Source organism: Phaseolus vulgaris, chromosome 9 (genome assembly GCF_000499845.2).
Source record: "Phaseolus vulgaris cultivar G19833 chromosome 9, P. vulgaris v2.0, whole genome shotgun sequence".
Taxonomy (NCBI): Eukaryota; Viridiplantae; Streptophyta; class Magnoliopsida; order Fabales; family Fabaceae; genus Phaseolus; species Phaseolus vulgaris.
Window position 1 is genome coordinate 703,636 of NC_023751.2, and position 24,448 is coordinate 728,083.

Sequence of the window (24,448 nt, forward strand, 5' to 3'; positions counted from 1 at the left end):
CTTCTCTGGGGTCGATGACCGAGGACTGGTCGGTACAATACTAATAACATTAATCTTTTATCTCTAACAGAAAAACCACCTGCCACGGGCACCAATAATCTTCAGGTGTCATCCAGGCCCATTTTCTGTTACCCATGCATCTGTCAATCTTACTAGGGTTAATAATAACTAGCCATGTGGAACAGATATGCAACAAAAACATGCAACAGAAAATATTGCCACATACTCACAACAACACATGCAAAATAACAACAATATTATATTCACTGCCCCAAACGTATCTATAAACAAATGTATATATAAAATTACTTTGCGTAACGACCCTATCGCGTGCTTTGGGCCTACCCTAAAAATTGTCATCCGCACGGGTCTCACCCAGACCCAACAACCGAGCACGAAAATATTACCGAACTTTGGTCAGTACACATACATATAAAGAGTAATGATAATAATATACAATATTATACAAAGAAGATAAATCATTTTAAAAATGTTTTTTTATATTATATTTTAATTAGACAATTTTATCATTAAATAAATAAAAAATAATTTATTTATTTATTTAATAAATAAATAAATAATATTTGTTATTTTAAAATAATTAAATAAATTTTCCTTTTAAAAATAACAGTTATATATTTTTTAATATTATTTTACAGAAATATAGATATCTATTTTTTAAATTATTTATTTATAAAAATAATAAAGTTATAAAATTATATATATATATATATATATATGTTTATATAATCTAATCAAATAATTAATAAAGAAAGTAAAAAAGTGGCGACTGGCGTTTCGGGCAAGCGGCGTTTAATTCGTGCCCGCCTCTGCAGACTGCAGCTTTTCCGTTTTTCTCTCTTTGCCCAAATCTCCCTTTCCCAATTTTGCTGTTCACAGTTCTGGACTTGCGTTGAATGGCGTTGTGCAAACGCGCTTTTCATTTGTGTTCCAATCATCGTCTCTGCCTGGCCAAATACCGCGACCTCGAGTATGTACTCCCTTCAACGACGTCGCACAGTAACAGGCACCTTTCGCAGGCCCTGAACTCCAACCTAAAGCGCGCGTTCCTCGTCGACACACTGGCGCTGGTAGATTTCTATTACTTTTTGTTTGATTCAAAAGTTGCTTTCGTTGTTTCGGTTGTGAGACAAATTTTATTGCCCCAGGTAAGGGGTTTAGAGGCCCAAGGGGTTCCGTCCAAACAGGCCGAAGCGATAACTTCTGCAATCACCGAAGTTCTAAATGATAGTTTGGAAAATGTAGCTCATTCTTTTGTTTCAAAAATAGAAATGCAAAAGGTGAGGTGGTTTTCTTTTTTCTTTCCTTTTTTTTCGCGAGGCCTGAATTAAGCATTATGAATTTGGAGCTATAATTGATTTGCGTATGTTTTCGTCTGGAGTTTCGCAGTCAGAGATGCTCCAAGAATCGAGTTTGTCCAAGTTCAAATCGGAAGTGCAAAGTTCTCAGGTATTTGTTTACCGACTGTGTCAAGAAATTTCGCTTAGAACCAATTAGTAACCATCTTGGTATGAATTAGCTGGTAGTTATTGTAAAACTTACCATATATGGCAGTTTATGTTTTGATGACAGTGTAAATTTAAAATCCTGTAAGGTATTAGTGCATATTCAGAAGCAGGTTTCACTTTCATCATGGCCTTTGGTTAGCTATAGCATTTATAGATTGAAATTCGTGTATAGCCACTATTGCAGTAGGTTATTCCCATGGAAAAAGTTTTCTAGTGAGAATAGATGTCAGCATTGTATAATGAATTCCCACGATTAGCAATCTCTGGAGATTGTAAGAATTTATGTCGCGCAGAATCGTGTTGTCTTGGAATTTGGAACCATTATAACTTGAAGGGTTCAGCCAACAAGTACCCTGTCCCTTGTTAAGGAATGAGAAAAAAATAAATTTGATGAAAAGTATGATATTTAAACAACAACAAAAACAAAGTCTTATCTTGCCGGGTGCGGTTGACTACATGGATCGGGATGTCATTCAACTTACTCTAAGAGTAGAAAAATATGCTGTGATGAGAGTGATCCATATGTCATATTGGAAACTTTTACATCGGCTGCCAAAGGCTTAGCACGACCCTTCTCCTTTATCCAGGTACGGGGCCATAGGTGGAGTTGAAAAGTATAATATCTTATTAATACATATTTGCTTTTAATTCTTCAAGAAGTATTTTATCCTCCATGCTCACCTGTTAACATTTGCCAAACTCCAAATCTCAGTCTGCAATAACTAAAAGCCGAAAGCAAACAAAATAATGTCCAAATGAACAGTGGTTAAGTGCTTTGAGTACTTAGACAATAAACTAGGATATTTTTTCAGTGGATAACACACTCCTCCTGGTATTCTTGAAAGACAAATAAGGTGACCCCTGTCAAGAGACTAATAATTTCAATTTTTGTTTCCTGAATATGCAATAAATTTTATATTGTGAAATAGGATTTGGAGTTCCCATTTTATCATATAACAAAAAGAAGCTGTAGGGTCAAGGATGGGATGCTGAGGTTTGACATATTGGGCAGACAACCAAAAGTCTGAAATCTCAATCTGTGGAAGATAAATAAATCATTTGCCTAAGCACCTTGTCTGTGGGGTTATTCGTTCTGTCAATCTATAGACTTTTGAAAATGAAATGCCTAAGCCATAATGCTAACGTATGGTGTATTATGGTATCCTAACTTAAGAAAATCTTAGGCATTTGCTGCATTATGTTTGCATGGACCTCTCTTTTTACCGTTGTTAAATATTTTAACCTATGATAAAATATGATAATATGCTTATTTTAAAAGTAAGTAGATAAGATATGTGACATGCATATTTAAAATTCTGTAAAAAATATTAAAACATGTTAATTTTATAATTGCAAATGTGTGGATCCATATTAAGATCACATTTCTTAGGCATTGCCAAAATAAAAAAAGTATAAATATTTGTTACTATAAAATTATTTGAGCTTCATAAATTTGGATACTTCATTGATATGTATCGATGAAGTATCCTAGAGTATCATCAATATGTATTTGATATGTGACATAAATTAAAGTATTGGTGCATTAGAGTTTTTAACTGGATAGACTATATGGTAAGTGGCACTTGAAGTTGTAGACAGTGTCATAGAGTCCATTGTCTGCTCTAAAGTTCAAGATTACCATGGAGGTGTGGAGTGGAAAGCTAGCAGACTATGATAATCTGGAGGTGTTTGGTGTCGTGGCATTTGCAAATGTCAAGAAGGATAATTTGGAAGCACAGGTAGAAAGATGTATCGTCATTACATGTGTTGAAGCAACAAAAGGGTATAAGTTGTGGAGGTTGGAACCTAGGGAATCTAGATGCTTCATAGGAAGTGATGTCACATGTGATGAAACTCAAATGGCTATATGTTTAGAGATTCCCAGAAAGGCAAGACGAAAGCTCACATTAAGGTGAAGTCTTCTAGTGTTGGATTAGACTGTTTGGAGACGACAAGAATAAACCTTTTGCTTCTCACTTGAAAAGGCTAGGATGTGCAGAATTCGACTCCAACTATCAGCTTACATGTGATAGAGAGAGGAGGACCATCAAACCAACATAGACATTTGAATATGTTGATATTATCTGCTAAGCTTTTACTGGACCGGGAGAGATAAAAGGTTCAGATTCTAGAAGGTTCAGACACAATAGGAGGTGTAGTAGGTCAACAGTGGTAGTGTGTCATGGAAGAGGAGATTAAATATTTGAAGAGGAACCACATATGTACACTTGATGATTTGCCAAAATATCATAAATTAGTTGGATGCAAGTGGGTATTCAAGAAGGAGGAAGAAACACTAGATGTGGAGAAATAAAAATTCAAGGCAAGATTGGCGGCAAAAGGTTTTACACAAGTGAAGGGGATAAACTATATTGATGGTAAAGCACCGTTGGATTAGGGTTTGGACGTCAATTGCTAACTAGTAAAATCTAGTATTGGAACAATTGGACGTTAAAACAACTTTTTTGGATGGAGGAGACAATCTACATGTAGTGCTTGAAGGGTTTGTTGAAGATCAAGGAAAGGTGTGTCTCTTACGAAAATCATGTATGGCACAAAGTTGAGTCTAAGACTATGTACAAGAGGTTTGTCCTAAGGCAGATGATGGGGTTTCAGGGTAGCAGTTTTGATAATTGCATTTACATCCTTAAAAGAGAAGAAGGGAGTGTGCGGTTCTTGCTCTTGTATGTAGGCGATATCCTTATATCCAACTAATATAAAAATGAAATAAAAGAGTTCAAAGAACGATTAAACTCAGAGTTTGAGATGAAAAATCTTGGTCTTGTGAGGCAAATACTTGGGATGGATATATAGAAGGATTAAATAGTTGGAGCCTTGCTTCTATATCAACAAGAATATTTGAAGAAGGTTGTTGAGAGATTTAGGATGCATGAATCTAAATCTGTGGCACACCTTTGGGTCACCACATGAAGTTATCGATTACCCAAGCTTCTAATTCTAAGGAAGACATGAGGGAGGTGAAGACTATTTGATATGTTAACGAAGTGGGAAGCATCATGTATGAGATTGTGTATCAAACTGGATTTGGCGCATCTTGTTAGAGTGGTTAACAGGTTCATAGTAGATCTTGGATGTGCTCATTGAGAGGCTTTGAAGTGAGTGCTAAGATATTTGAACGAAAGAGTATTGTCTAAACTGGTATATAGACGGTCTACCCATAACAGATAAACTATAGAAGGGTTTGTAGATATAGACTATGCAGGGAATGTTGACACTAGAAAGTCGATTTTTGGGTATATTTTCACACTATCTGTAAATTCAATGTTAGAAAGTCAGTTTACAATTAGTGGTGGCTTTATCTACGAGTCAAGTTAAGTATATCGCCTTCACTAAAGGGGTGAAGGAGGCTTTGCAGTTGAAGGGGATGATGGAGAGCTTGGTATTATCAAGGACTTTGTGACTATTCATTGCGATAAAAGTATCATAAATCTAGCTAAACCTTAGATCTACCATAAGAGAATCAAATACATCAATGTTAGATTGCACTTTTTTAGAGACTTTCTTGAGTTTAGGGAGGTCAAGATTGTGATGGTAACTTCAGAGGAGAATCCTGTAAATGTGTTTGCAAAGTCTTTGCCAAAATCGAGATTCAAATGTTGCTTGGAATAGATTGATTTTTTGCTTGAAGATAACTGTAGATGATGCGAGAGTTCTTCCATAATTTGGAGTCAAAGTGGATAATTGTGCTATATTGGCTTTAAATCATAATAGTTTAATGAAGAGCACAAAAGAGCATCTACTACAAAGTGTCTGGTAGATGGTGTTTTGTTTTGATTGTCTTAGCAATTTTCTGTTATTCTTTTTTGTTAGTTCTATATATAGAGAACCTGTGAAACTCTATGAGGAAGAAATATACATTGTGTTGATATGTACTATGTGTATGGAACCTTCTGTTATAATACAATTGCTTACTTTCATTCTTGGTCTTGTGTTTTTTCTAGTGATTGTTTGAACGCAACAAAGTCCTTAAGGGCATTGTTGAACCATGCTGAGTCATTTTGTTCGTCTTCTAAGTCTCTTTTACTACAATCTATATGTATATTCCATTGTTAGTTTGTTTCAAAATGTAGATGCCTTTTAGGAAAGAAGGAAAAACTTAAATGTAGTAGGAAAAGGGAAGAAGAGGAGCAGGGTTGGTGTTAGCCTGAGGTTACTGCTGCGGAAGAAGTATGCCATGCAACAGTGGTTTCAAATTTTCAACTGCTTCTGCTAATTAAAATTAAAAGCCCCAGTTTGTGTTTCATGAATATTAGGCCTTTGTCAATTCAGATGCAATGTCAGGAGTTAGGATTTGGCATCGAAAATTTAAAGTTATTTACATACTGTGCTGGTCAATATTCTATTCTGACCATAACAAATTCTACTGGGGAAAAAAATAAACTTGTGTATAGGCATAGTGTTGTGTTGTGCTATTTAGGCGAAAAGTGTAATTGTTAAACTCATTTTCAATGATTGGGGATGCAGGAGCATCATTTTTCTCTGTTGCAACGTGAGACTGAAAAGCTTCGTAGTAACATTGAGAAGATGAGAAGTGATTTGAGGTCCGCACCTAGGAGTATCAAACAAAAATATTCTTCCAACTGAGTAAATTTCATTTCCACTTTCACAAGTAATACTTCAATGTCTTTGATTATCTGTCAGGAACGAGATTGACAAAGTCACTGCTGGACAACGTCTAGACCTGAATCTTGAAAGAGGGTAAGTGAAATTATGAAATTTTGGGGAATAATATTCCCACCCTATAAGCTCTTTCGCGAAGCTATTCAAAATGACTACTTAAAAAATAAACTGCACTAATTACAATTCTAATTTTTTGATACTCTTGACGTAGTAATCTTTAGTTGGCTTAACCTAATGTTACTCTCTCATATATTTATATATCTTTCAAATATAAGCACAGACGCATACGTGACGAGCTTGCAAATCAGAACGCTGAAACCTCCAATTTGACAAACAAACTCGATCGGGTGAGTTTATGATCATTTTAGTTTTTATTTGGAGAATGTTCAGTTTCGATTGAAATCTGAAGGGGGATATTTCTTTCAGGAAATTCATGAATTAAGAGCCCAGGTAGAAGCTGCAAAGTATGATGTGATCAAATACTGCATAGGTACTCTGGTTTCCATATCTGCAGTGGGTCTCGCAGTAATCCGCATCATATTATAGTTTTCCGTAAATTGAGTGGAGGGTGAATTGTATCTGTATTGAGGTCTCGGTTTACCTTTTTCTTAGCAATTCGGTAAAATACTAGGAGCACCAATTTTTTTCCATTGCTTCCGCAAGACTAAAGTTCCAATTGTAGTTGTATTACCCAGTGCCTAGACAATAAGCATTTAATAAATATTGTTTATGTAATATTAACCACTACGTCCATTGAATATAAATCGCTCGTTAGTGGATAACAATCACCTGGATTTACCTTATAACTCAGCAGAAACTGTTTTTTCCTTGCACTTTCATATGTTATTCTGTCACTTCTATTCTATACAAAATATGAAAATACCTTTTTTATTCTTCTTGTGCCATCTCCATATTACATAATTTAGAAGTTAATTTCGGAATCAGAAATAGCTTATGGATTTCTAAATATATTTAAAAAAAATGGTATTTCATATTATATAATTTGAAAGTTTGGATTTGAGTTCTGGATTATGTAATTCATACACATTTAAAAAAAAAGTTTCAGGATTACATAATCGGAAAGTTAAATTAGACTTTAGGATTATGTAATCCGAAAATTAATTATACAACTTAAAAAAGGTTTCTAGATTATTAATCCAAAAACTAATTATGAATTTGGAAAAAAAACTTTTGAATTATGTAATCCAGAATATTACAAAGAAATATTTTTGAAATATAAAAAATTTTATAGAGGTGGGAGAATAACATATGAAAAGTCATCGGCAGATCACATCCAACAACTTCGAGTGTTCATTTATCTCACCTCAAAGGAGAACAATAGTGTATTTGGGTGAATATTAGAATTTCAACCTTGACTAAATGTGCAATACATCCTATCCCCACTTCTAAAACAAAATGTATACAAAATGATAATTAGTATTATTAAGAAGTGAACTTTAAATTTAAGTCAGCCTTATAAAATTGATTTATAAAATTTTACATTCCTTTATATATTATGAAATATTTTAATCTTTTATCGATGTGGAATTTCCAAAACACATTCTCTCCAGGTTGAGACTGTAACAGTCTGATAGTGGGTGATCTGATAAGTTCAATAAATATTCGCTAGGATAAGTTATTAAGAAGTGAATTTAAACCTAATTCAACATTGTAAAATTTGGTGAGATTTACACTTATATATGTTATGATTTTATATGTTATGAAATCATAATTTCTATTTGACGTGAATTATTGTATCTTAATAAGAAGACTAATGGAAGGAATTGAAACGACCTTATATATGCATTGACAAAGGATGCACTTTTCCTGAAGTCTTGATGTTGGTTTTAAAAAATAAATCGTTACTGATTTCAACGGTTGTTATATATGGAATGACAAAGGATGCACTATTCCTGAGGTCTTGATGTTGGTTTTAAAAAATAAATAGTTACTGATTTCAAAGATCGTCACCGATATTTTTAGAAACCCCGCCAAAAAAAACTGTGTACAGAATCATAGAAGATTCTACGGGTTTGATTTTTAGAGCGACATTTGAGATTCGATGAAGTGAAAGGTTAGAGTGTTATCTTCTCTCGGCACAAGATATTTTTCTATTCGTCTGGGGATTCTTGTGGTGCTGCCCGAAAGTTGGAGTGCTGAGAGTTTTCTCCACCAGTAAAGGTATGACAAAACCATATCTATATTTAACTTTCTAGGATGTAAGGTAGAGAATAATTTGGATAAATAATTACCTATTTTTGAAACTTTTATTAATAAATTGATACATACCAGTGAATATGTTTTTAAATAAGTTGAACCAAAGCAAAAATAAATAAATGTTTCTGATAAGACCAAGGACGAAGATTATTCTTTGTTGCAAGCTTAAGCTTTAACTTTACTTACACATGGTGGCTAAGAATTTTCGCACGGACCTACTTTGTTCGGTAGCCGTCATGTCCTTGTATAAATTCGTTTGATTTTTCTTTTTTCTTTTTGCAATTTCGTAGTAAGAACGTTTGATTGGTGTAACTGTTTCTCCTTTATATCTCTATTCTTCCCCCTCTATATCTTAAATTTGACTTAATTGCATTTTTTATTTCCACATTTTAGTTTATGATTTTTTTTAAATTCTTTTGGTCCCAAGTGCTTCAATTTACCGTGCTTTGAAATTCGAAATTTATTTACCGCAATATGCTGTTTTGCACCTTCTCAATTATTCAAATTAAGTCAACCCTCTTAAAATTTATTTAATAGATGTAATGGTATGGTCGACCACGACAAGAAGGTCACGCAACGACATGTGACCGACCAATCCATAACGACGAGTCATGAGTTGACTAAGTCAACAAGGTTAATCCATAGTTAAGAACTGTTTAGCGCAACCCTAAACAGTAACCAATCTTCTAATTCAATCCACCAACGAAGGTCCACTAAGGTAATATAAATAGCACAGATTCCAAGAATCAGGTACGTCATTATCACTCTCAGCTTCCTGCTTTGCCTTCCTCCTCTCGGTCGTCTAGTAGCACATATCATTACTTTACATAAGCTACAAAAACATTTTCAAAAATAAAATGTAACAATTCATTCTTATTTTTATTTAATTCTTTTATAAATCATCTTTTGTAAGTCTACACACAAATTAATAATATATCAAACCTCCATTACAACAATTCTATTAATTATTGAATACAATTTTAAGGTGATAACCTTAATTTGAACCATTACTGTATGTAAACTAAAATACAATTAAGTTATCTGATTTTATGTTTTGAGGACATTGGACATATTAAAATGTACCTTATGTAAAATTTTATTACATTTTTGTGATTTATTGTATTGAACGTAAGATTTTATTATCAATGAATGGGATGAAGTATTTATAACATTATTAAATTATATGATTTCAATAAAAGTTGTTTAATTTCTCAATTATTATTCTAAAATGGTTAATAATTATTTTACTAAATTAATGTTAATTAACTCTTGCTAGAGGCAATATTTTAAGCTAAATTTGTAATGGTACTTTAACCTTTGATTTCTCAATGGATGTAAGACTCGATTATTTAAGCTTAAAATTCATTTTAAGAATGGATGTAACATTAGTTAATGTTTTAAGAGTTTTATGAAAAGTATAATTTCATTTTCTTTATTTACTATTATAGAATGATTTTCATTCTGACTCTAGTACATTTGTTTCATGTAACGTGTAATCTTTGTCTTGCCCTGTCATATTATTTATAAATTCTACAATTCTTTGTTTCTCTCTATCATTGTTGTGAAAATTATTGTCCTAATAACATTATTACGTTAAAAGTATTCCATCACAAACATATTTTCATTAAAAAAAGGCTTAATAACGTACTCCAAAATTTACAAAAACTATCTCATAAATTCATTATATAAGAAGTGCAACTCAATAACTGTGTAATTTTCAACAAATTTGAAACAGTGATGAAAAACGTGTTCGTTCAATATATATATTTTGTTAACCTTTCTTAACCTTTCTTTTGCTTATCTATAATCTATAATAATTAGTAGTTAGTAATGTGGATTTATGTGAAGAACTGTTTTTATACACAAATTTTTTTATTGTTTTTGCCCTTATAAATGCAACCACCTTTATAAATTTTATGATGGGTAAAAAAATATTTACAATTGTTCCTGCCAGGGAGATAGTCCTAGAGAACTATTGAAGGCTTCATCCTCTTTCTTCTTTTGGACAAGTTGCTCAAACTTCACTACGATCTTTCTGACTTTCGTGCTACTCTTTTGGTTCTCGGGTGAATGCCAAATGGGGGAAGTAATTGCCGAAGACACTCCGACGCTCAAGTCAGTAAAAAGTGTATTCAGCACTCGGGAATGTACAGTGATAATGACGTACTTTTCTTCTTGGAATGTGCGCTATTTATATTATTTAAATGGACTCACCTTATTGAACCTGATTAGTGGGATGAATCACACTTACAGTTGTATTACCTAATTCTTAATGATAATTTAGCTTTACTGACCTTGATTTGAGCGTTAATGGATTAAGTGTGTCGATCGGCCTGACCGTCCGTGAGAGTATCGGTCAACTTGGTCAGAGAAACCGAGTCATGACAGTGACAGTCGGTTTATGCCAGTACAACAATGTTATATTTATCTTAATAAAAAATTACAATTACTCCTATTATATAATTATAATATTATCAAAATTAATATATATATATATATAAATCCCTTTTTTCAGTTTAGTAATATTATAATAATAATTTTTTTACTTATATTCTTATTTTTTATTATCCTAAGAAAGTGGAGGCCTTTAAGGCACCTATTTTTTCAAAGACTTACGGGATAATAAATTCCACTTTTGACCAAGTCTGATCCTTTTTCTAATGATGGGCCAAAAAAATGGGATTTTTTAGCAATTTGGCTATTTGTTTCCCTCTTGAACAAAGTATTAGAATAAGTGGCTCCTTTGTGTTGCTTTCAATGCTTTCTTTAAGAATGAACCTTTTTCTTATATAGCAGAAATAAAAGAAGTGGTTTTTTTCTTCTTGCTTTAAACATTTGTCTTCATGTTTTGTTTCTGCATGTGCTTCTCCTTTTCTACTTTTGTTTTAGCTTTCGTTCCTGTTATTTCCATGAACAAGCCTCTTTGGTGGTGTTGGGACTCTGTTAATTTATGGTTCGTGAGATTGTGTTATCACAAGATCATAGCTTTCTCAAACAACCAAAATTGTAGATTTGTCGTTAGAAGCAAATTCAGCAATGAGTTCTTTGCCGTCGTTAATTGACCAACTCGACTGAGATTATAACCACTTTTATTAGTTTGGTAAAACTCCATATTTACGTAATTAATTTGGTCCTCCTCATACCTCAATAATTATACGTATAATATAATTGTTTTTCATTTATACTTCTTTCATTTCTTTTTTCAGATTTCTTAAAAACAAAGTTTATTTATTCATCACTGTAAAGTTCAACATTACATTCATTAATTTTAATTTTTAAATGATGTAATATTGTGTGTGTGTTTTATGTTAGATGAAAAGAAAAATATATAAAATAATAAACTACATAAATATTTTACTGAAAACAATAAAATTTACGGCATTTCTTTGTTCTTGCAAAACAACTTAAAGACAAATAAAAGAAAATAAAGGGAGTAAAATATGGAAAGTAAATAAAATAATGTAATTATGACATGGGAGTTAATATCTTATATTAATTCTAGAATATTAAACGTAAATGAGCGAAAATTAATTGTTATTGTTTATTCAATCAAGGATTCCTCCACTAAAGTTAGAGTTAAGCTAGTATTCTTTAAGTTTTGTTGTGTTGTGTTGAGTTTTTTTTAGACTTATTTTAGAAAAAAAAAATTATTTTAATAAAATAGTCTCTTTCTATAAACTTATTTAGAAATAGAAGAGGAATAAAAAAGTAGACCTAATTGATTGAGATACAAGAGAATATACAACCTTTTATTTCCTAGCTATATATATTGATAATGAAGAGTTAGAACATTTCAATAATCTGGTAAAATAATAATAATAGGAAGAAGAATAACAAAAGGTGATATTTTGACATCAACCGATAAAAACTACCATTTCACAGTCAATATATCAATAAAATTATTTTAATTCAATAAAAAGTAAAATTATTTAATTAAAAAATAACACTAAAAACAACAACTATGAAAATTATATTCCCTTTATATATTATTCATTCTCTATAAGCTGCTGATAGTGAATTTTAAAGGTTGTAAATGCAAAATATTTTGACTAGTTCATGCAATTGAATAAATAGATTTACTGAATAATTTGAAACTTAAATAAAACCAAGTATAAGTTAAAAAGTGGTTTTTATTAGACTGGAGTGAAGTTTTGAATTGTACCAGTTTTATCAAATTAAATCAAGTTGAACCAAATTGTTGCAGCACCCATTAAAAAAAATAACTTAAATTAATTGTTCTCGAACGGTTTTGGACTTAAAGAACGATTCCTCCTGCCTATGTCTTTGGTCGGTTACTGGTGTTTCAAGTTTTCTGCTTCGCCTTCCTTTTCTCGGTCGTCTGGCTCCACAGGCGGGGATGGTACCTGCAGAAGGCACTCCAACACTCAAGTCAATCAGGGTGTCAGCACTCGAGTATCGGAGTACTATAGATAATGATGTACATTTTTCCTTGAAATGCGTGCTATTTATATTACCTTAATGGACCTTCATTGATGGGGCGGATTAAGAGGTTGGTTCATGTTTAGGGTTGCACTAAACAATCATTAATTATGGATTAACCATGCTGACTTAGTCAACCCTTGACTCGTCGTCAAGGGTCGGTCGGTCACATGTCGTCATGTGACCTTCTCACCATCATGGTTAGATGGTTAGCTGATTCGAGTGTTGATAAGTCATCGGTTTAAAATGAATTGCAAAATAAAGGTTTTTAAGAGTGTAAATTTTTTTTTTATATATATAATATATGCAGTTGGCAACTTGCATGCTTTGTACAGCATGCAAAAACATAAAATTTATAATGGTGGAGGGCCCTCTGTGTTCAAAGTTGCAGCCAAGTCCTCTTGTTGAGTCTCTTCTAAGCAAGCACAGAATAGTCTAAATATTGAACCTAATAATCAAACATTAGAGTGTTTCAATGTTAAAGTTTTGAATAGTTCACTAAAAGTCTCGATATTAGATTCCATTAAATGAGACCTGTTTATCTTCTCTTAAAATTTGGCAAGAAAAAAAAAAGGTATAGTGATTTCAGTGATTGAAGTTAAGCAGAGTTAGACTTGGTCCTTATCCACCAAAATTTTATGTATGTGTGAGTCAGTGATGCAATACACAAACCGTTTCAACGTCACTCTTTATCTTGAGGACTTTTTGCTTTTTTGTGAGGCAATGTTGAGTGCTGCAAACTATTTCGACCAAATTACTTGCTATTCACTATTCAGATTTTTATTTTTTTTATGTTGGGTAATTGATATTTTAGGTGAGGAGCATTGAAAAAGTTTGGTTTCTTTCTTTTTATTTGACCATAATATCTAAAGTCGTGAAGGTCAACTCGTGAATAACTTCATCCTTAGTTATATAAAGGTGGACGTTGATTCATTTCTTAAATGTTCTGAAAATCATATAAGAAAGTTTGAGTAAAACATAGTTGAAGTGTGATTGCAATTTTGGTATTGTTAACACTACTATAACTTGAAGAATAAAATGGAGGCTTTATTAGAGGGTTATGTTATGAAGCATTAGGAGTGAGTGGTGTGAGGGGTAAGAATCGTGCATCGTCCTCCATGGGATGGACGTTATTGATTAATCGTTGAAATAATTAGGTGTCCCACCACCAACTACTACTTCACCCACATGCAGGCACGTTACATGGATTGCAATAAACACACTCTCTATACCACTTAAAAACAATTGCCCACTGCACTTCCACTATGCTCTTCCCATAATATCATCCAAAGGACAACCTATTTCACCCACTACTTTCAACCAATCCAACTCCGTTTCCCACTAACACCTTCACCAAATTTCAACTTTCACCCAAACTCTCACCATAATCAAACAAAAAAATGCCCAAAACTTTATTTATCTTCATAACATTTGTATTGCATTAAATAAAATCAAGAGGCTAAGGAAAATGGGATACATCGTTACAAACAATCAATGCCTAATTCCTATTCTAATAATATCCGACACCTAACTACGGCCTACCACTAACTATAGCTCAAAAAACACTAAATAAATATCATACAAAAAAAAAGAACAAACCGGTTCAAACCGGTTTCTGTATACCTAATCTGCCATGTCTCTCTTCCTAATCTAAAGTATCAGCAGGTGGGAACCATTTGGGCCTGGGCTGAACCGGTGTCCGGCCCAGCCACCTCTTTCTTCTTGCGAATCTCCAACACTTTCCGGTGACTATTGGAGTGAATATCGCTGCAGAAGGTTGGGCTGCAAGCCGGTCTGTACTCCGAAAAAAGCCGGCCCGATTTGTACCGAACCCCGCACGCGTTGCAGAGGGTTTTGGCGCCCAGGGGGCCCGTCCTCCACTGCGGCGTCTTCTGCACCTGACAGTGACTGCACCGCCGCTGAACCTGGGCCCCAACAGGCTGGGCCTCGGCCCGCTTCTTCTGCTTCTTCGCGGGTGGCTCCGTCACAGAAGAAGAGCACGAAGACGGCGAGGACGGGAGCGAGAGCAACGGGCCCAACGACCAAACGCGAGCGTTGGGCTTTCTATTCCGTACAGTTCTCGCCTTGGTCGTTATTTTCATTTCGCACGGAAAACGAGGCGTTTTCTTCGCTGAGGGTTCCGGTTCAACCCGCCGGTTCACTTCCTCCGAACGAACCGGGTATAAAAGTGACAGCTCCGGGAGGGAATCGTCAACAAAGTGTGAAACCCACTCTAGGTCCTCCAAATCACCGGCCTACACCAAATTCCAATTATCAGAAAACAAAAACAAGCAATAAAAAACTAAAATAGGGCTAGAAAAACAAGGAACAGACAAAAAGACAGAGAGAGAGAGAGAGAGAGTTACCGGAACGGCTAATTCGGCAGAGAAAAGTGAATCATAGGAAGCGCCGGTGGAATTGGAGTTGCTATCGTCTTCTCCTTGGTCCTTTGACTGCGAGGAAGCCGATAAACTTTTTTTTTCTTCGACGCAATCTTGTTGTTCGTAGTGAAGAGAGCCATCTGAGAAGTCAAATAGGTCGTCGACGAAGAAATCGTCGCCTCCGACGACGGTGTTGGCGTTGAGACAGAAAAAATCCTCGCAGTTAGTTTGCTGAACGATGAACTCTCCCATTAAACTCGGTTTCAACGCTTTGGCCACTGCTACCTCCATTTCTACGACAAACTGAACCAGAGTTTTCAGTTAAAGCGTTGGCAGAGTTGAATTGTGTTGAAGGAGAAGGAACGTGAAAAGTTTACTTTTTTATTTAGTCGTTAATTAATTATTATAGTTTTAGTTACCTGTGAAGAAGAAGAAGGAGGAGGAAAGGAAGGAGAAACCGCAGAGAAGTTTGGTTAGGTTTGAACTTTGAAGGAACAAGAAACGAGAAACGAGACGGAGATGGAGAGAGAGAGAGAGACAGAGAGGGTTTCGTGGGTGAAATTGGTGGTATTTAATTTCTTTAACTTTATCTCTCTTTCCCTTCTCTCTTATCAGGATCTCTGTTCGTGCACCCTTTTTCAATGTCAATAAATAATAAAAAAATAGAAATATATGTAAGAGTACCAAATCTTGGTTGTAAGAGTTGAAGGAGAAGGTGTGATCTAGCTAGTGGCAAGCGTGTGATATTTGGTCACGTGGTGGGGCTTCACTATTATTAGTACTCCTCTTTTTTTTTCTTTTTTTTTTAAATTTGAATGGGATCGTTCTTTGATGGCTCCGTAAATTCAAAAGTTGTTCCCTCGATGATTCTTATTTTTGACCCAACCTAGGATTAAAAAAAAAACGGAGCTGGTCCAATGTAACCGCGTAAAAACAAAAACGTTCAAATCACACGCCGGTTTTGACTGTTGCAATCGCAGCGCAGGCTCCGTTAGGGGTGCGATGAAGGGTTGAGATTGCGCGAGTTTTGAAAAAAAAGCGAGCGATTAATTGGTTTGGTTGGGCGCGTTGATCTCGGGCAATGACGTGGTTAATTAAATTTTTTGGATAATGGGTGTTATTTTTCTTCCTTAGTTCACATCGCATGCTTTGTTGTTCGCGGGCGTTTGATTGGTGGAGTGAAAGACATGCAGACGAAGGATGAGGCGCGTGGAGGTTTAGATGGTCTATTGACTTTTAACGGTGTGATGAGGCGCTTTGATTCAGACCTCAACTTTACGTTTGGAGCCATTACATTACTTCCAACGCGCGTTTCTTCTCTCATTTCTCCGCTCTTAGCTGTCATCCTAAACACACATATTGCTTTCTTCTCAATTATTAACCCAATTATTATTCCAATTCAAAATAATTCCAATCTCCTCAAAGATACCACCCCCCACACCCAATCTCTAAAACCCCTTCATTAAAACTTGATATCCTCAATAAAAAATAAAATCATAAATAAAAAAGTACTTTCATAACAACATCGTTACATTAAAATAAATTAGTTTGGTTTTGTTTATATTTATATTTTTTTTATATCTATGATTCATAATAATTATGATAATTTTTTTTAAGTGACTAGTTTAAAAATCATATATGCATGAAAATTAAATTTTAAATGTATTAATTAGGTAAAAAATAAGTTTAATTTTTATTTGTATTATTTAATATGTAAAGCACGAATGTTAATATTTATATGTGATACTCGACATTAATTACTTATAAAAAGTAGTATATCTTTTAATTATTGAAGAGTAAACAACTTACGTTGTCATTAGAATCAACTGAATATCCAATCATGAGTATTAGTTATTAAGATATTATATAGGTTTAAAAGTCTATAAATATCACCTTAGCACTTTCATTTCATTTTTTAAATTCTCGATGACTTAAGTATTGAAGATTTTTATGCACTTAGACTAGCATACTTTCATCACAACCATTTATACAAGAGATCAATCAACTCTTACAACTGAGTCATTCTCCCCAAATAATTTCAATTTAAGTTTAGTAAGAATACTACATTATTAATAATAAAAAAATAAAAAGTTTACATAGTCAATCTATTAAAAAATTCACGATATTTGTAAATTTTAAGGAAAATAAAAAATATAAAGTGGATTAATCATGTCAATTTAATTTACTTAATTAACCATATTGAATTATCCCAATTTATATGGTCTAATACAATCAATTTAACAGTTAATCCAAATCATTTTGATTGTGAGTGATTATAACTTGTTAATGTTGTGATTTTTTTATGTGTTTTTGTATTTTTTTTTTGCCGTGGTATTTTATTTTAATAAATTAAAATTTAATGTGTTTATTAATTTCAATTTTATATTTTATATTATATATTATTTATCTTAAATCATGATTAAAAAAAGTACTTTAATAATAACATCGTTACATGAAATAAATTAGTTGGTTTTATTTATATTTAAATTGGATAGTGTATTACAATTTTTTTTTCTATATCTGTGATTCATAATAATTATGAGACTTTTTTGTTACATTTTTTTTCTATATCCGTGATTCATAATAATTATGATACTTTTTTGTTATTTTTTTTAGTGATTAGTTTAAAAACATATATGGATGATTAGATTGACATGAATGAAAATTATATTTTAAATGTATTAATTATGTAAAAAATAAGTTAATTTCTATTTGTATTACCCAATATATAAATTATAAATATTAATACTCAATTGTGATATTGGACCTTAACCATTTCTGAAAACATTATATATCAAAAGTATTAGAAAGTAATTTATTCATGTTGTCTTTAGGTCTAAAAATCTATAAATATCACCTCCATACTTTCATCTATTATATACTCACTCACATTTTTTAAATTTTTGCTGACTTAAGAGTTTGATAGTTTTATGGACCTTTATCACAAAGTTATTCATAAAAGAGATCAATCAACTCATAGAGCTCACTCATCAAACATAATTTTCTACAATATTTATTATTTAAATAATATGTGAACGAAACTTTCATTATGTAATTTATAAAAACTATTCGTGGGGTTCTTATGATAGAAAACATCAAAGAAATTTAATACCCAAAAATATAAATAAATCATATAAGAGATAAAATAATCACTTCTAATTCAAAATCGTAAAATGTTAAGTTTATGAATCTTATTTCTATAAATTACTTATCTTTTTTTATAAATATTATTCATATTTGAAATTCTAATATAAAAGATACTATATTAATTCAATCAAGTCAAGTAATGTAATTTGAATATTTCATAATGTATTACACGTTACTTAGTTTATATATTTTTTAAAAGTTTTATATCAAAAAATTTATATTTGAAGTAGATAATAAGAATTGTGGATTTTGCTTATATGAAATTATGAATTTATTTAGTAGAATATCTAAATATATTAATTACACAAAGGAAATACTTTTGTTTTCTTCTTGAAAAAAAAAAGGAAAGTGGTTTCTTTGTGATACTTTCAATGTTTTGTCGTGTCCTCTTCTAAGGAATTGAACCTTTTTATACAGGAAAATATGAAGTTCCTCTCTTCCCGCTTCAAACATTTGTGTTCGTGTTTATTTACCTCCTTTTGTTTCAGAATGTGTTTTTACTTTTAGGTCATCTTTAAGGTGTGTTTGGTAGAAAAACAAAATAAACAAAATTTTAAAACAAGAACAACTTCCAAACTGAAAACTGCACATAACCTTAATCATATACCAACATTAGTTTAATCATTACATTTTAACTTTAAATTAAGAACTTCAATAAAAAAGTTAACAACCCTTATACTTTAGCACCATCTTTTGCTCGACGTGGTATAAAAAGCTAATCTTTTTTCACAACCACCCTCTTCTACCCACACTATCTCATCTCAAAATCTCAACACTTGACATTTTTTTTAGTCACCTTCTTTGTCCACTTCCCCATATCATGAAGCTTATTTTTCTTTTTCAATCTCATCACTTCATTTTTTCAGCCCACTACAAACCTTTTCATCAACTACAGAGCATCGCCCACATGTCTAACCAATGGATATTTTATGGATCTACATGGGAAAAAAAATCAAAATCTGTGTTAACTTTGTTAACATATTTAGTTTTTCTGTTTTAAGTTATTGAGTTTTGGGATTATCAATTTGTGTGTGAGACTATATATTATGGTGATCTGATAGTGACTCAATAGCGGGTGACATTATAGGTCTAACACAAGGATAGGCTCGAAATGGTTCTGATACCATATTACGAAATAGACTTTAAGCCTAACTCAACCCCATAAAATCGACTCATGAGGTTGAGGTTTGCATCCACTTATATACAATAAAAAATGAAAAATGAAAAACTCTAATCTCGATGAAATCTACAACAAACTTTAAAAGAAAAAATTGACTATTGATGCCTTAAAATTAACTTTTCTTTTGACGGATTTGTTTTCCTAAACCCTAATTTTACATAATTATTAAAATAGATAAATTTTAAAAAATTATTAAAATAAGTAAGTCATATTAAAGTAATACAACTTTAATTGAATTTTAATGTGACATGACACTATTTTAGTTTTTTAATTACCCTGAGGTAATACAAATTATACCAAGTTCATAAAAGATCCTCTTTTGACAACACTACATATGAATCTTAAAAATATTAATAGTAAAAAACAAAGTTTATTTGAAGAAACACATGTTGAGACCAGAGTCAGTGGCTTCACATGACGGCAATGACGAGGGAAAGCAGCAAGCAAACGCGTGTAAACAACACTGATACGTGGATGGTCCTGCTCGTTTGGGAGGCTTAGTGGATAAATGTTTTTTATATTTTATATTTTATTTTGGTATGACATTTCAAATTAAAGGTCAGAAAACTAAAACATTATAATCAAATAAATAATTTTGCAAGGAAACAATATTTTAAAAATATTATACCATTGATAGTGTTCGAATTTATAGCAGAAAGGAATTATAACAGGTTTCACAAGAACAGTACAAAACTAATTAATACAGGGTAGTTTAATATAAGATATTTAATATATATGAGTGTTGACCGTTAAACAATACTGAATAGTTTTCAAACTGTTAATAACTAAAAAACAATCAACCTTCTAAGAACGTGAAATGCAATATATATATATATATATATATATATATATATATATATATATATATATATATCCTACGATTACATGTACAAATATTTATAGAAAAGTATTTTTGGATTCGTTTGAGATATAATAATATTTATAAAAATAAATATTTTCGGGGTGATTTGGGATGTGATGTATCAGTTGTAGTACATCAAACTACATAATTGAAGGTATTCATCAAGATCATTGACACGATAATTTTTGAAAGAGGTGATTGTTATCTTATACCTCATGAATATCATTGTAATTTTATTTAAAATTTGAAGTTTAATTTGTTAACTTATCTTAATCTTGATTCACTGTTAGAGGATATTCGTAATCCTATAAATAAGCACATCAATTAAGATAAAAGTGTTAGCATTGTAGGTCTAAAACAAGATGGGTGAATTGTTTTTAAACGTTTTTTTTGCAAACTTTGAAGGTGTGGAGAAAGCCAATAAAGAACCAAAGTCAAATGAATGAAAATGTCCAAGTTACAAAACTGTTTTAGTTGATTTTCATAAAATCAACCGGTTGTTTTGCGATTCAGCCAGTTGTTTTTATCAACAGATAATAAAAACAACTTTAAAACAGATATAACAGAGATTAGGGAAAGAGAGAATCACACAACCAAATTTATACTGGTTCACTCTTACACCAAGAGCTACAACCAGTCCCCAGAAACCACTGGCTATTCCACTATGTAATCAAACCTAGATTATAAAACACAAACACCAAAGAGGTAATATTGAGCCCTTCAAGAACACTCACCCTATTTGATACACAATTCACTACAAGTCATAACACCCTCTGACTGTAGACACCAATACAAGTAAGAACAGGAAGGATCACACCTGAAACAAAAGGATTATAGCAGTTCCCTATTCCACTTTTAACCAAAGCAAAGCCTTAAAAAATTTTGCAATCTTGAAAACCTTTAATCTTTTTGGTAATCTGATATATCCTCTTCTTCATAGATGTAAACACTAGTTATATAGTCTCAAAAATATCCGTTTAAGACTTTTAATCAAAGGTCAAAACAATTCAGAATCATGGAAAATAGATTTATCAGACTTAAGAAATTATGTTAAGATTTTACAAAAAACAATTGATTGAAAAACTGTTAGGTCAGCCAATTTCATCTTTTTCAAATCCTTTTCAAAACTACTAAGTGTAAAAACACCAATTGAAATGATAAATCAACAGGTGTTTTTCACTACTTTGAAAAACACTTTTCTTTTGAAAGAACTTGATTGATCTAGTTTTGGATTAAGCTAAGAGTGGATTGACAAATTCTAATCTACCCAGAACCCATGCCCACAAGCAACAACCCAACCTTCAAGCCATCTTCATGGATTTGGAGACATCAAAGCTTTAAGTTCAATAAACAATACATTAGACAATATTTATTACACTTGCATACCTCATATTGAATTCTAACATAATTATAGGAATACTATTTATAGACACACCACCTACACGAAGATCAAATGCATGACCTCATCTACAAGAATCAACAATAGCATAAGAAACTTAATGGAAGACAAATACCTTTTCAATCTTTTGTAATAACATAAACCAAAAATAATTAATGTGTATTAGTGGTCAGATTATCATAATTGATCTATTTTTAAATACTTTAAATTTTATTCTCCTCAATATTACACTAGTGCAAAATGTAAAAACAACTACTTTTTATTTAATGCATTTTTACCATACACAATCTTTCAAAACGCAGTGGCATTTTTAAATTAATTTCATTTACAAATGCAGCTATTTGTAGTAGCCGCATTCTTAAATCCAAGCGCTTGATTTATGAATGCGGCTTTACCTATAGTCGCATTCTTAAATCATTTTTAACCCTAACTCAGAAGCGCGCCACTTACATTTTCATACTTTCTTCCTCTTCTTTCATGCTATATTCCTACTCACACCTCTTCTTTCGCTTCCGCGTGCCACTGTAAGTTCTCGAACTCTCTTTCTTTTTCTTCTTCTTTTGCATTATTCATTTCTCTTACTTTTTTTTGCATTGGTTGAAGTATTGTTTCATTGCCTTCGCGCTTCTTGGGTGTGTTTTTCTTTGCTTTGTCGCTGCTGTCGCCGTTCCCATGCCACCCTTCACCAACGTTTCACACACAAGGTTGGTGGTGTTTTAAATTTTTTTGATATTTTTTAATGTTATGAATATGTTTATTTTTTATTTATTATAATTTATATTTTTTAAAATTTATATTATTTAATATTTATTATAATTTGTATTTATTATTAATTTATATTATGTTAGTTGTCAGTTTAAAATAGAATTATCGTGTTGGTATTGAGTCTGAGGGTGTTCGACCCTCGACAATTGATACGTGCTGGTATTGAGTTCGGGGGTGTTCGACCCTCGATAAATGCGTGAAATAGAACAATTATTAGAAACACTTGAATGACTATTACAAAATATAATGGATCGAAATTGGATTAATTTTGTTCGCATAAGTGATGAGTATGAAAGAGGAGTAGAAAAATTTATACAATTGGTGCAACGTAACGCGAATAATAATGGTCATGATGGAGCAAAGATCAGGTGTACGTGCGTTAAGTGTTTGAATGAAAGAATACTGGATGTTAAGATAATCAAGGAGCACCTTCTATGTGATGGGTTTCTTCGATCTTATACAACTTGGACATGACATGGTGAATTATTAAATTTACCACATGTTTCCGTAACTGAAGAATATGTGGGGTTTAGCATAGATGATGCAATACATGATGATGTAGATGATGATCGGTTGGAGGACATGATTCATGATGTGGGAGCTGAGTCTTTTGTAGAAGCGCATGGATATGGAAGTATGTCAAACGATGTAGAGATTCCATTGTATCCTGAATCAACTAACTTCACACGGTTGTCAACAATGTTAAAATTGATGAATTTGAAGACAATAAATGGATGGACTGATAAAAACTTCACGGAATTGCTTCAATTGTTGAAGGATATGCTTCCAGAGGGAAATATTTTACCTAATCGTAATTATAAGGCCAAAAAGATTCTTTGTCCAATGGGTATGGAGTATAAAAAGATACATGCATGTCCTAATGATTGTATATTATAGAGGAAAGATTTTGAATTGTTGAAAAGTTGTCCAAGGTGTGGGTTATCACGTTATAAGTTGAAACAAAAAGATGATGATACTATTGAAGAGATAGAAAAGCATAGACCCCTAATGAAGGTTATGTGGTATCTTCCCATCATTCCAAGGATGAAGCGTTTGTTTGCAAATCCAAACGATGCTAAGAATCTTAGATGGCATGCAGATGAGAGGAAATGTGATGGCATGTACCGACATCCAACTGATTATATTCAATGGAAGAAATTTGATAAAGAGTTTCCATAATTTGGTAAAGAATCAAGAAATATCCGACTTGGTTTAGCTATAGACGGAATGAATCTGTTTGGTAAAATGAGTACAAATCACAGTTCATGGCCTGTTTTACTAGTTATTTACAACTTACCTCCTGGATTATGCATGAAGCGAAAATACATAATGTTGTCTATGACGATATCCGGTCCGAAACAGCTAGGGAATACGTAGATGTTTATCTAAGTCCCTTAATTGAATATTTGAAGTTAATGTGGGATCAGGGTGTTGAAGTATTTGACGAATTTGCTAATGAAACTTTCGAGTTGCATGCCATGTTATTTTGCACCATAAATGACTTTCCGACATATGGTAACTTATCAGGATATAGTGTTAAGAGTTATAAAGCATGTCCAATATGTGAAGAAGACACTACTTCTCAACAATTGAAACATGGAAGGAAGATAGTATATCTTCGGCATCGAAGGTTTCTTAGAAGTCATCATCCTTACCGAAGGTTGAAAAAAGTCTTTAATGGACATCAAGAGACTAATGGTCCACCAACTTCATTAACTGGTGTTGAGGTTTACGAAAAGGTAAATAACATAGACCACACCTTCGGTAAGTAAAAAAAAAGGCATTTGTGACAAACATTTGTAAGAAAAAATCAATCTTCTTAGATCTTCCGTACTAATCGAGGTTAGAAGTCAGACATTGTATAAATGTAATGCATGTTGAGAAGAA

At 32.4% G+C, this 24,448-nt stretch overlaps 2 protein-coding genes across 4 annotated transcripts; one reads left to right on the top strand and one right to left on the bottom strand.

Annotated features, from left to right (window-relative positions):
* The first annotated feature begins 753 nt into the window (after nt 1-753).
* Nucleotides 754-6,955, top strand: LOC137821631 (protein FMP32, mitochondrial-like). 3 transcript variants are annotated; one of them, XM_068626312.1, is made up of 7 exons: nt 754-1,091; nt 1,170-1,301; nt 1,411-1,470; nt 6,015-6,091; nt 6,192-6,248; nt 6,451-6,517; nt 6,597-6,955. In XM_068626312.1, the coding sequence occupies exons 1-7, from the start codon at nt 918-920 to the stop codon at nt 6,714-6,716; spliced, it is 687 nt and encodes a 228-aa protein (XP_068482413.1). In that variant the 5' UTR covers nt 754-917; the 3' UTR covers nt 6,717-6,955. The 3 variants fall into 3 exon arrangements, with proteins under 3 accessions (XP_068482413.1, XP_068482415.1, XP_068482414.1); XM_068626314.1 differs by having other exon boundaries at nt 763-1,091; nt 6,446-6,517; XM_068626313.1 differs by lacking the exon at nt 6,015-6,091 and having other exon boundaries at nt 784-1,091; nt 1,403-1,470.
* Nucleotides 6,956-14,238: 7,283 nt separating this feature from the next.
* LOC137820131 (GATA transcription factor 7-like) lies at nt 14,239-15,953 on the bottom strand. The gene is made up of 3 exons (XM_068623972.1): nt 15,628-15,953; nt 15,194-15,511; nt 14,239-15,082 (listed from the first exon to the last, which is right to left on the bottom strand). The coding sequence occupies exons 2-3, from the start codon at nt 15,497-15,499 to the stop codon at nt 14,486-14,488; spliced, it is 903 nt and encodes a 300-aa protein (XP_068480073.1). The 5' UTR covers nt 15,500-15,511; nt 15,628-15,953; the 3' UTR covers nt 14,239-14,485.
* Nucleotides 15,954-24,448: the final 8,495 nt, after the last annotated feature.